The sequence below is a fragment of the Orbicella franksi genome, chromosome 10 (genome assembly GCF_964199315.1).
Source record: "Orbicella franksi chromosome 10, jaOrbFran1.1, whole genome shotgun sequence".
NCBI lineage: Eukaryota > Metazoa > Cnidaria > Anthozoa > Scleractinia > Merulinidae > Orbicella > Orbicella franksi.
In genome coordinates, this window is record NC_138154.1 from 28,113,111 (window position 1) to 28,126,662 (window position 13,552).

Genomic DNA, 13,552 nt, shown 5'->3' on the forward strand with positions numbered 1-13,552 from the left:
GACTCTGATAACTCTTGTCCGCGCTTTGTTTGTTGTTATTGGTGATGCTGCAGTTTTTTTGTCGGGCTCGCAAGCCACAGTTAGCTTCGAAATTACCAATTCAAAGATGTCGTTATCACCAGAAACTTACGTGGAGTGTCTTTTATAAGGTCGGCTTTGAGTGGTGAGTACGTGATTTTGTGACGTAATGCTTCACGGTACTGACGTCATCGATAGCTACACAATGCATCTGCCGGTAATTGCACAATTCAGCTTTACATGGCTGTAAAGAGTATCTGAAACTCGCTGAGATCTGACAAGAATCCCGTTCAATTAGCAATCTTCTTCCGTTTAACTGGAGACACCAATCACACTATTGTCTTCATCAAACGTTAAATACTTTTAGTTTAATATTGTCGGCGGTTGTCTTGAGAGTGAGTTCTCTAGATAGGTTTTCAACAATGCACTTCAACTCATAAGCAAAAGGAAATAATGCAGCTAATATTACATATCGTTATTTGCATGTTTTCAAACAACTTGAGCCGATATTTTCATCAAAATGTAGAATCATCCAAAGCTGAATCGTTTGTCAGCCCAACACCGCTTTACAGACGTACAGTCGGAAAACTTGAACAGCTTATAACTAACAGTATGGTGATGGTTTGATTCCTTTCAGGACTTGAACTGATCTTCTGCTGTCTCACTCTGCACTTGCCAATACCTCACCTTGCACCAAATGTTCCTGAATAACTTTGAAAAGAATGTATGACAATCAGGCCACCAGAGAAGGAACTTTTCGAGTGGGTGTTATATCTTTAAGTTAAGGGTAAAACACTCATGCGGTTTTCCTACTTCTCAATATTGTCATGGGAAAGAAACAATAATGACAAATGCTGGAAAACATTTTTTAAACAAGTTTGTATATCCGTCTGCGGTTTACCGTGCTGTAACAGAAGATAACTATGTCAAAAGCATCAGATACGAGTTTCAGCGAGAGCCTCGAAAATTCTAATTTATTTGTTTTTAATGTCGTTTGGTTTCTTTTTATAGTACTGACGGTCAAACGAGGGTCACCATAACTACGACTTAGTTTTTTATTGTTGACTTCCGTCGATTGAAATGTCTCGCGCCACACAGCCTCTATACGTGAACCAAATCAATGACTCAGATGAATTTCCTTCAGTGAGGGATAACACCTGAAAGGTCAGCTTCTTCGTCAATAACATGTCTTTTTTTTTCTATTCGGTTCACTTTCAGAGAACACTGTGATTTCTTTCCTCTACTGATTTTTTATCCATTATACTTTTGAATTTACTTTTTCGCAGGCTACTGAGTGTTACTGATTTTAATGGCTAACAAGTGTCGCGGCGTGGATTGATTGCATTATATTCGAATGAAGACTCCAGACGTTAGCGGCGAGCTTTGCAGAGAAAGGCATGGAAAGCTTCGGAAGGCCTTAAAAAAAGGGAACAAAAAACTCATCATGCCGACCAAGTTTATTCCGAATGTACTTTGGAACGGTCGACAACTACTCAAAAACTGAAACGGAAAGAAAAAAAATTATAACTGTTGCGTTTCTTGGACCGTCGAACTTTCACCCCCGATTTCCTTCACGTAAACTGGGCATGACGTCACTGGAGTGAGCGAACGCGGCAGAGCGTGGAAGATGCTACACTTCGACAAGCTCGTGAAAAATATCACGGACGAGTAAGTGTAAAGAGGCTAGGCAGTGTCAGTATAAGCTTATCCCAGTTGGAAAGTGCGCTGTTTGAGTCGATTAGAACGTACTGAGCAGGAAGTCAATTGCTCCTTTGTGCGGAGTAAATTCTAGCATGGTATTGATCTAGTTTCCTGAATAATTGGGGTATCATATATATGGAAATGTCTTAGGATTTATCTGATTAGTGAAAAACATTGTTTAAAGCAATGATATCGAGCCACCGAGTGTGCGTTGAGATTTGTGGCTAAATGACAAATTCCTTCTCGTTTACTGCTCCAATGAACTGCACTTACTGGTTCATCGTGCATTTACAATAATTAAATTCATTTTAATCCGTTTTATTTCTTTTATTTTGTTTTCCTGTATCTTCTTTGTGACAATCAGGCGGCCACTCTTACTTCAACAGCTACAGCCTATGCTTAGTCATTAGATGGTTCATCACATAAGAAAAAAAAGCTCTGACACAAAATGTTAACCGTCAGGTGGTTAGAAAGATTTATTGCTGTCATTAACTGCGGATAGAATAAATTAACTATTAACAATGGTTGAGCATTCACGTGGGTTTGCACCTTTAGAACTCCAAGGCGTCTGCCTGAATCACGTTAAACCTTTTAAAGATACCATTTAATACAAACAAAAGCTTCTTTGTTGAAAGCAATAAAATAATCATGATAAAAAAGCAGAAATGTACCTACTTACGTACTTCTATTGAAAAAGAAATTCTAAATATATGAACAATACATATGCAAAGTTCCGATCACGGCTTCGCACACACGACAAAGGAAAAAGCTAAACGGATTTTCGAAAAAACAATGTTAGGATAAAAATGTCACCTCTCGAAATTTGTAAGAAGTGTCAGTTATTTTAGGAAATTATAAGTTGTCATGTCGCATGTTTTACGGCCGGATTCGCCGCCAGTAGGTAGCGGTGACGTGCACCCTGACGTCATGGCTGTTGTTTTGTTCTCTTTGGGTTAAATCCACTCGGAGCACTAAACAGCATGCAAAGGTTGATTTCATTGCACAGTTACAAAATCACAGAGAAAATGTCAGCCGAGTTTATCTAAACAAGACACAGAAATGAACGAAGTGAAACGGAAAGCGACGTCGAAATACTTCGAGCAAGAAATTTGGAACAATTTGTCGAAGCAAAATTCTTTTGAAGATCGGCGACTGAATTTGAAATACCATAAACTGGAAAAGGACGAGTCTATTACAGTTAGATCATGGAATCAGGAACAGCTGGTCATGCTGAGGAGGAATAAAAAGCTGCACAGCCTCATGGACATGAATTACTCAAGATACCTCACTCTGCCAACGTTAACCCCAGCCCCGCGCTCCCGCTCAACAACTGATTATACTCGAGGAAATACTGGATTAGGGTTGCCATCTGATGTACGATCACGGCCTCGTTCACATTCAGATCATTCGAAAAGAGACAGGCCATCGACGAAGCAGCCGAAAAGACAAGAGGAGGTCAGTTTTCCAGCCGTTTCCACCACATTGAATGTACGGAGCTCACATTCTGCTAATTCACAGCGTTCAAGCTTATCAGATAGCGAAATAACAAAACAAAATAGAACGAGTTGGACTCGACCATCCACCCAGCTTCATAAGAGAGATAACATCACGCCTCGGCTGTGACTAGTTTCACCAAACTTTAAAATTAGGGATCATTAGTTCACTCGTGGAAAACATTGCTTCGTCTTAGTAAAGAAATGATAAAAGCTGATAAAACTCACGGATTAATAACATTCCAATCAAGTTGTCGATGCACTCAGCCATTCAATGGAAAGTGGTTCAACCCGCAAATCAAGTTGAGATGTTGGACCTCGATAAACAAAGCGAGATAGATTCAACTTGTTTATTTAATTTCAACGAGACGAAAAAATAACAGATATTTTAAAACACACATTTTGTTACGGCTCCAGTGAAAACTAATAATTATGACAATAATTAATCCTATGTAATCTTCTTAATTTAACAATGAAAACACAAACTACAGATATTTTCACGAGACAAACATGAATTAAAGCTACTGTTTTGATGGAAAAACAGCTCGATCGATCGCATTAGAGTTTTTCTTACTTTGATAAAAAAATCATTCCCGGTGTGTGAACTGTAAATAGTGTCCCCAATAAGTTTTTTTAAGCTAAATACTATTGACACTTTAATAAATAAAGTCTTTCATTCATTCATTCATTCATTCATTCATTCATTCATTCATTCATTCATTCATTCATTCATTCTTTCTTTCTTTCATTCATTCATTCATTCATTCATTCAGCTGATGGTTTCTATTCAAGCAACAGAGCACTTTTTCCGCGTTTACATAGCCTCATCTAAACACGAGGAGGGTTGGGAGAATTCTCACAGCCCCGCGAGTGTTTAGATGAGGTTATGTAAACACGGAAAAAGTGCTCTACTGCTTTTATAAAATAATTCTCAAAATTAGCGCGAATCTAAAACGTCACAACCGCGTTTACATACTCTCATTGACCAATGAGAGTGCACGTAGTAGCTCAGTTTTTATAAAACTACAGGTTCATGAACTATTCATTACATAGTTTTGTCTGTTTAAAATTTTCAAATCAACAATTCTTGTGCTCGTACTAGGATGGTTATATCAACGGCTCTCGATTACTTTTCAACAGCTCTGTTGGACCACCATTTATTATCTTAGTTTCCCTGACAACAGCAGGGCGGATCCTGAACTTGAGCTAACGGAGGGAAGGGCGGTTTTGTTTGCTTGCCCTGCCGGCTTTTCTTCCTTCTGCGATTTTTTTTTACCCAAAATAGGGGGGCCGGGTCCCCTGGGCCCCTACCCTAGGTCCACCACTGAACAGTGCTGTCTCGGGTCAATCTATGACTCACTGAAACAATCGACCAAAAATGTTACAATATTGATATTTCAACTCATTGATTATTAAATTACTAAATATCAAACTTACAAGGTCTAAATATCGGTTAAGAGACACATAGACAGACAGTCAGGCAGATAGACGGACATCCAAGTCCGTCACAATTCGGTCATTCATTCTTAATAAGGCCTGCAGCAATGAGCGGCACCCTCCTCTTCCATTGCCTTTCTCTCTGGCAACATGTAGACTAACTCATCTTCTCAAAGGAAAGCACCGGCCTAACAAGGCTAATGATGCTTATTGTTACGAAGCACGCACTTACGTTTAATTTAGCAGATGTCGTTTGCCGTCCATTTCCCATACATTGGCATATAACAGTGGAAGGTTCTCGAAATAATCCATCTTTTAAAGTTGTTTGATTTAGTAGAAATGTTAAACTACCGGTAGATATCTTAGACAAAACAATTACAGCGGTACACTCATGCAAAACGCATCACTTATAGTTGGTCATAAAACTTCTTATTTCACCTGAGATTCCTGACGACTTCTTTTTTAATGCGCTAAAAATTTGCGGGAGCTGACGTGTTTCTCGACAGGAAATAACTCATCACTAAATTCTTAGCAATAAAACCTCTGAGGGCAAACAACCTAGAAGTTGAAGCAGCTCAGTTGTTAAAGCAGCTTGATCAAATATGGCTTCATCTCAAGTACTTGCAGGGTTCCATACTCTGACAGACGTGATCGGTCTTCCTGGAGATTTGCTAGTAATAGTAACAATCGTCTTGGAAAGACGATTTCACGCCCTGCGGCACATTCTCCTCGCCAGCCTCGCAGTGGCCGATTTTTTATGTTAAATTCTTGTAAACGCATTTCGCATTGTCAGCACAGCACAGAAAATATGATTGCACGGTCAAACAATGTGTTATCTTCATGCATGCCTTTTGGTTTTTGTACTTCTATCTCAACACGGTTCTTCATCTGGTAGCCGTGTCCTATGATCGATACAACGCCATAGTGAGATCGCCTTTGACCTACAATGGCACCATTACCATGTCCGAGGTGGTGATCACGGTTTTCATTTGGATAGCCCCGATACCTTTTACCGTCAACCCCGGCTCCTTGACTGAGGAGTTTAAGATACTTTTATAACTCAGAAGCATTCGTCTGTGTGCAAACGTGGTCAGCAGAGCAGAGAGAGCCAGCCATTCCATATGCCGTTACAATCTTCTCCATTCTTGCACACTTCTTGCTCGTCGTTTTGATGAACTGGTCGGTTTTGAACACGGCGAACCATTTGCAGGCAGACATACCCATGCTGACTCCGGACACCAGTTACAAGAGAGAGCAAGGAGAATTCGTGAACGTAAGGCATCTATCCGGCGATGTTTGTATGATCATTGGGGGATTCGTGCTGTGCTATCTCCCCATTTGGATAACTAGCCTTTGCAATGCATTTCTCAAGTCGCAAAAGCTTCCAGCCGTGGTCATTCAAATCACAGGGTGTCTCTTCTTTCTGAGTTCGCTGGCTGTGCAACCCAGTCATCTATTCCATTCTAAAAAGAGGCTTTCGGACCCTTTCGAGAAGGTGTCAAGAATGTGTTTAGGCGGATTGGAGTTGGTGGAGGTGCTAACCACATCAAGCAGACTTCAGTTCGTGGTCGGGTTCAGCCCAGGCAGCATGATTTGCACGAATAAGTGTAAGCTTTGGCCGAGTAATCACAGAAGCAGCGCGCCTGTGAAGGACAAAATCAGCACGAACCTCCCAACGCCAAGATGGACGATATTACAAGAGCATGTTAACTGAACACAAAAATAAACTGGCTACGTTTTTTTCCGAATTAATCGGATTGGTGTCATTTTTGTCGTCTGAAACTCAAATAGAGCTGTCCTATGGAAAGTAACGTTGCTTATAGCTAGTTGGTTTCTTGTGCTGCACATATTGCGAAAGCCGTTTCTAAACAGAGGACATAAGGATTTTGCACTCAGATTTTAATTGTTAATCGTTTAAGTTTTCTTAAATTATTGAATTGAACGTTATCTATAGCTGCAACAAAACAAAAATGAAGGCATGTTTCAATTCTGTATAATGTAAGGCTTTGAATGACAACATTGTTTTAGGTTTCTGTCTGACTTTCGTTTTCTGTAAAACTTGGTTCAGTAAGGTTAAAACATTTCAACATTACACATAGCAATTAGAATCGAATTTCTCTTAAACTAATTTCGCTACAGTTCTCTGAAGTCTATTTTCAGTCATTGAAGCAGCACTATTTTAAGACCGTGATTTTATTGAGATACCCCTGCATATAGCTCTTACTCTTTTAACAGAACACTTCAGTTAGGCGGTGAATCTTAAAGTTCAATTAATGAGGGGACTCGAAAAAAAAAACTGAACGTAAACTTTCAAAAGGAAACCCGCTGTACTACGATAAAAAGCGTAGAAATGTACGAGGATGATTTAATGTCAATGTTCGCATCGAAAAATTGAAAGAAACTGACTGCACCTTGAAGATCTCTCAATTCGAATCCATTTTTTGTCAACTTTTAAACAAACTGACAACTTCAGCTTTCTGGCGTTAAAAATAATCTTGTAAATCCTGTGTCTTAAATCGTTTCATATGAACGTGATCATTTATTACTGTAGAACTTCGCCTTGTCTTGCTCCTAAATCCCAAGTTAAGACTTTAGATGTGACGAGTTCAGAATGAATTTGTCTTTAGATTCTCTTAGCCAGTCCCCCACCCTGAATTGCTCATATGCGTTTTTATTCCTTCCAATTTAAATGGTCACCGTCACTGAACAAACAATATAATGCTACAAATCAACTCTACGTCTTGCAATCAATCTGATCTGAACAAGCTGAGAGAATTCTTGCACTCATTAGCTGAGAGAGTATAGAGAATATTAAACGAACAGATGACACAAAAATCGACATTTTGAGGGGGCATCATAATCCAAGAATCAAAGAGAGCGCAAAATCGCGTCTACTTGACAGGCATTTAATAACTATTTCTTGTTTTTCATTTTATTTACACCCGAAAGCATAATTGACCTCTTATGATAGGCACGAAGAATTTGCTAGCGAATTAGGACGAAATCCTGATGTGGAGTGGCGCGCTCAAATGTTTTTCTGCTAGCGGCCAACGAATTCCAAGAAAATACCTAATTGGCTTTTTACAACTCAACGGTTTCAGATTCCAGTCACGGCAATTTTTCTAGTTCTTCTAGTGGGGGTTCCTTTCTTCAACAACGGCTGGTAATCAAGCCTTTTTTTTTTTTTTTTTTCCGAGCGACATCCAGATTGGTCTCTTTTAGAGATTTAATTAAAATTTTGCAACGAGCATCCCCGACATTTTCATATGAGAAGTCCCTCTCTGGGCACAGTTACAGCTCAAACACATGTGCATCTTTTTTACTCCTTCAGTGTAAAAGATTTCTGCACAAAAAGTTATATTCTTCGTGTTTGTTTTCTTTCAGGGGCACGCAGTTCCCCAGGAGCATTTACGTTGACTACCCTAACTCCATTCCTGAAAATCTGAAGCGACAACTGTCTCCCACGTCACGCATCGCCGTGCATGATAACTGCACTTTGCCATGCAGCCGGGTTGAGTCAAATTTCGCGAGGAAACTAAGAGAGCCCCGCGGCAATGGAAATTCCACAAAAAGAAAGATACTCGAAAATAGAAAAACACCGAAGAGAGTAATATTTAAGAATAAAAGAACAAGGATGGCTAAAGATGGAGAAGATTACACTAAAACGGCCGTTTACAAACGAAGAACTTGAAAATTTAGGCTAAACTTTTCAAGATGCTCAAACCGTGACGAAGCTCCTTTAAAATGATAATGAATATTATTATGAAAAGTAATAATTATGCAATGCTACTCGAGGAAACTGAAAAAGAGATAAATTCTGTCCGTTAAAAAGGGTCGTGTGAAAACTCCCGTAGGTACTCTTTCTAAAAATATATAGATATGTTTAAGTGTTGACTCATTGGCTTTGACTGGTATACGGAAGCTCCGGGTGTTGAGCTTCTGTTTTGGAATAACTTTCCATCGATTTACGTCATTTTCTGACTTTCTGAGAACATAGAAAGATGTTGACCTAATGGTGTCATGTTATTAAATTATGTTATAACCAACGAAAAATATTTAATCTTGTAGTGAAAGCCGAGGGCTATCTCTTAAACGCCAAACTACCCTAAGGTCTTACAGTGGAACCTCGATTAAACTAACCTCTGTATAACGAAGTCCTCGGTATAACGAATGATATTCTTCGCCCCAGTAATAGTAAGATATATGGAAAAGATCCCCGATATAACGAGACCTCCGAGTTATGGCGAAAAAATTTTACCAGTCCCTTGGTCCTTCGTTACATCGAGGTTCCACTGTATTAGAACGAAACCTCAAGGGGGATCTCAAAAGTAATTTAAAACCGAGTCTGCCTTCAATTTATGATATATTTTAAAAATTTTGACAAGATTTTTTGTAAGTGAAAATTGCTGTGATGCCGTTTGGACAAATAGACATGAGCCTCTGCACGAGCCAGATTTGGGACACGCTCCATGATAAAGATCTGCTCAATTTCTGCGGAAACACACTGTTTCTATCGGCCTATAGTATAAATCTACCAGCATTCTATCGCGAATACCGTTCTCTGATTGGCTACGCTACTCACTATCTATTCTCTTGTATATAGTGAGTAGCCCAGCAGTGTAGTAGTTAACAAACTGGCGGCCACTCCTTTGCGTTTTCGAAGTCTCTATTAAGAGGATTTAGATAAAGTTTTGAACGACTAGCAGAGGTGCTAGTAAATTTACTAAAAAAGCTGTTACTCGCTATTGATTTCTATCGCGTGACAGTAGACTCGGGCTGTGCCCTCGTCAACTCAGTCACGCGATTGAAATCTCGGGCTCATAATCAGTCACGCATTAGAAATCTCGAGCTCATAACTGTTATCATCAATCAAAAACTTTATTTTACTTCGAATTTCCTGATAGCAAAAACATGCTAATATCTCCGAAGAAAATAAATTCACATAGTTAAAACTAAAAAATACACATAATAGATACATTCATCAAAATTTGTTAGCAACTGATTTAGGAAATGGATAAGAATAACCAAATAAAAATGTGTAATATATACATGAGAAATTTAACCGGCTACATTTAAGATTAGTATTTATCACAAAATGAACAGCATTCCTCGTCCAAATCTGAAGTTTTCAGTGCAGTTTAAAAGCAGTAAGAGATGTGGATACACGAACACTATCCGGCAATGAGTTCCATAGTTTGCTAGCATAATAACCGCGAAATGAGTGACGACCATACTTTGTTGTATTAGACTGTTAAATAGTTTGCCTCAACTCTCCTATCAAAAAGCAAGCAGCTGGTTGTGTTTGAATAGCCTGAGCCAACCCATTTTCCAAAAATATCGATAAAACCGACTTTTTTGACGATGTCTGTGGCGTTGAAATGTAGATCCAGCATACATCATGTAACCTTGGTAACAGCTTCTCTCAAACAGTAAGCCAAGTTAGTCATCCGGAACCGCATGATATTTCAACAAGCGTGTGAGTACTCACGTCATGCATTTCTGAATTTTGTCTACATGACCCTACATCAACAGAAATCCAGCATTTTACAAGTTCACGTGATAAGCGTACCTGCAACGGATGTCAGTAGAATGATATTAAATTTAAAATATAAGGTTTCACACCTAATGTCAATGACTGCTCCCAGAACTATATCGTCAACACGTGCATTTCAGGTCCAATGTGACTTTGTCACGTTTATTTCTTAATTTCATTAATGTTTATACCGCGGAAAACAAAGAAATTAAAGGACCATTCAGTTGTAGCCGCAACTGAAAGCAATGCAAATGCTTGGCAAAATTTCCTTTGGTTATTATCATAACAGCTTAACAATACTTGTTAAACGAATATCTGTGATTCGTGCGGACAACAAAGAGTGTCTAAGTGGATGTCATAACCTGGTGTCAACACCCACAGCTATTGTTTGATAATCACGCACCATGTCGTGACCTGTACGTGATGGATATAGACTGAAGTCCGCATTTCTGTTTCTCAGTTCATCTCTGTTTTCACAGGAGACACATGATAGTTCTGCAGTGAGTGCAGACGTCCTGACTCAACAGACACAATGAGGACCCTTAGAGCAGCGACGCCGATTCCTCTGCCTTCACATTACGATGAAGCGGTTTGTCCAGAAATTTTGCCTTCAAGGAGATCAAGTATGGCTTCCACTACGACTCATCTGCCTACGTTGTGCGAGGGTTCGTTGGACTGTAACATGTTGTCAAGATTTGTGCCACCCGCATTTTCACCGTCAGAACTGGGAAAAACAGAGATAATAGCGCTTGTAGGATCGCCTTCTCATCCCAGAAGAGGACAGCTGTTTAAGTCAGCTTCAGAGAGAAAAACGAGATCTCAACAGAACAATCTCTTTCCAGACTTGAGCAGGAGAGAAATAGCTAAAGAAAACGTTGATCCCGACAAAATGCCGGCGGAATGGGTGAAAAGACTCCGACGGCCCCAGCAATACGAACTGACAAGAACAGTGTCGAATCCAGTCATTTCTAAAACGAGAAATTCTACGCTGGGTGCTAAGACGTCGAGCCCTCCAAATTCTAAAAGTTTACCACGACTTAACAGTACCGAACCCTCAAGAACGATCACCGAAAATGAACATTCTGCAGAGCTAAGAAGACACATCCAACAAGAAAATATGGACTATGATATCTTATCGACCAAAGCTGTCATCTTAGAACGCTTTCTGAATAGTCAGAAATAAGCGCACATTGAATGTGTCTTATGTTTATATTTTAAAGCATTGGATTGCCATTGCATAACTAATAATGTAGTAACCGTTCAAATGTCAGACTAAGGTCAGATTCAACTTATGCAACATCACAACATTGTTATATAACAAATCTCGTGATCGCAAATTAATTTATTTGAGGAGAAAAAGTTCTCACCGCCTTGAGCGCATCAGAAGCGCAATGAGACGAGATAGTGAAAAGAAAATTATTGATTGCGCCGGTTCGCAAACAAACAAACGCCACGGGAACAAAAAAACTGGTATATTTTCACTCACTTTTGCTAAGTTTTGTAATCAGAGGGAACTAGTGTCTCTGAAATGACCCAAGTTGGTTGTAATTCTGTTGGCGTTTTGCCTAGAGAGCAAGAGCGCTTTATAAATTGGATTTTATCGGCTGTATTATATTATTAATTGCAAATTATTGAAAAAAAAATATCTGTAAATATTTCAATAAACTTTGAAGCCTTTAAAGTGATGTTTGCAGTTGACTATATCTTTTCATCAGGTTCACCTCTACACCTGTACACTGACGACTAATTTTAAGGGACGAGTTTTCCGCCGAGTACATGTACTTCAGCGAAAGTGCTGACAATTGTTCTTATTAGCTTCTGTGCAACAGAAAGATTCTTCATACGATTATTTTCAGTCTCCAGTTAGAACTGAGTGTTCGAAGAAAAACTATTATCCATAGCGATTCAGTTTCTACATTACCGGAAATTTTTTTTCCGATTTCGTGGTGAGCTGGCAGCTGAGTGATTCCTTAACTCATCAACATGAATACACAATACGTAGATTTTGAAGTGTTGGTCAGGGATCTAATAGTCAGCTGACTTTGATTCCCTACGGCAATTTTCATTCAAATTAAATATTTGGTGAACACTTAATTCAGTGCTCGGTTAGTATCACAAGGCTAAAATTTGGACGTATCTGAAACTTTGGCCAACTATCATGCACTCTGTCGAAATTTCGAGAAGTCTTTCTGAATGTGACATTGGACTGACAGGGAAAATAAATCTGATGATTTCAGAATCTCGTTTCTTTCTTTGAACATACATGAATACTTTTTATCTTAGAAAATATGTAGATCAAAATTTCAGTTATCGAATTTTTTCACAAAAATTTGAGTGACATGCAACATCGCACGTTTTATGCCTTGAGTACGTGCAGGCTTTGATTTCGTGCAAGGCAAAGGTCATCAAAGACAATGAAGCGACAAATTTCATATCTCTGTTACACACTTCTCACTCTCGTTCTGTTTTCTCAATAAAAGAAGTCTCTGTAAAATCAACAAGAAGTAGATTAAAAACCCAGACCAAATATTTCACACATTTAACGGGGCCCTTTCTTTTGAAATCTATTGTTACTGCTCCAGCCAAAGCAAAGAATTCAAGAATTCACCTACTGTACCTTTCTTGTAGCAACGAAATTTATTTTATCTTCTCTACCTATAAATTATCTTTCTTCTGTTTAAAATCCTGGGTAATAATGATAGAAGATTCCCGTGCAAAGTTGAAACAAAGTTTCGAGGAAGTTTTAATGCATTTTCTTTGCGCGGTATGTGGTAACTTGATCTTCCCTTCCCAAAAAAAAAAAATACAACTATGACATCCCGATAACGGCAGACACGCAATTTATTGATAACATTAAAACGGCTAGATAATCCTAAAGCTTCCACGACAGAGACAAGTCCACATAACTTCCTTCCGATCTAAAGCGTTGAATCATCAGCTGACTTGAAGAATATTTTTGAATTCAATTACGGCAGATACGTCTTCCAGACTAAAAAAAACACCAGCCTGACAAAGGACTAAACTAATATGTTTTGACTTCAGTTTCGAGTGAAATATGACAAAGAAACCTCCAAACCCATCACACGCACACACATGATCAGCCGGTACACGAGGAGCCGGGTTGTTGGTGTGATATATACCAGTGACGTCAAAAACGTGCAGGTAAGAAATTCTGCTATGTTCTTGTTTTTAGACACCAAGCTAAACATTTTATAACATCAGTGATAACTCTGCTTACAAATTAAATTTCCATGCTGTCTTTCGTACAAAAAAGATGTTCCGTGACATCTCAACTCGCCAATTTTGTCACAGAAAAGAGTCATCACTCCGTTTCTGCTGAGGGCAGCAGCCCTGCTGGGAAGTAATTCAA

The 13,552-nt window shown here is 39.0% G+C and overlaps 2 protein-coding genes across 3 annotated transcripts in view; both read left to right on the plus strand.

Moving 5' to 3' along the window:
- The first annotated feature begins 10,305 nt into the window (after positions 1-10,305).
- LOC145500317 (uncharacterized) lies at positions 10,306-11,845 on the plus strand. The gene has a single exon (XM_081479819.1). It carries the CDS (start codon positions 10,715-10,717, stop codon positions 11,363-11,365), a length of 651 nt encoding a protein of 216 aa, XP_081335945.1. The 5' UTR covers positions 10,306-10,714; the 3' UTR covers positions 11,366-11,845.
- Positions 11,846-13,076: 1,231 nt separating this feature from the next.
- The window catches only part of LOC145500316 (uncharacterized), a 29,598-nt gene continuing 29,122 nt past the window's right edge, over positions 13,077-13,552 (plus strand). Inside the window, exon 1 of one of the 2 annotated variants that reach the window (XM_081479813.1) lies at positions 13,077-13,344. The gene's annotated coding sequence lies outside the window, so the exon portion shown is untranslated. The remainder of the gene's footprint in view (positions 13,345-13,552) is intronic. The other variant, XM_081479817.1, reaches the window with a different exon arrangement.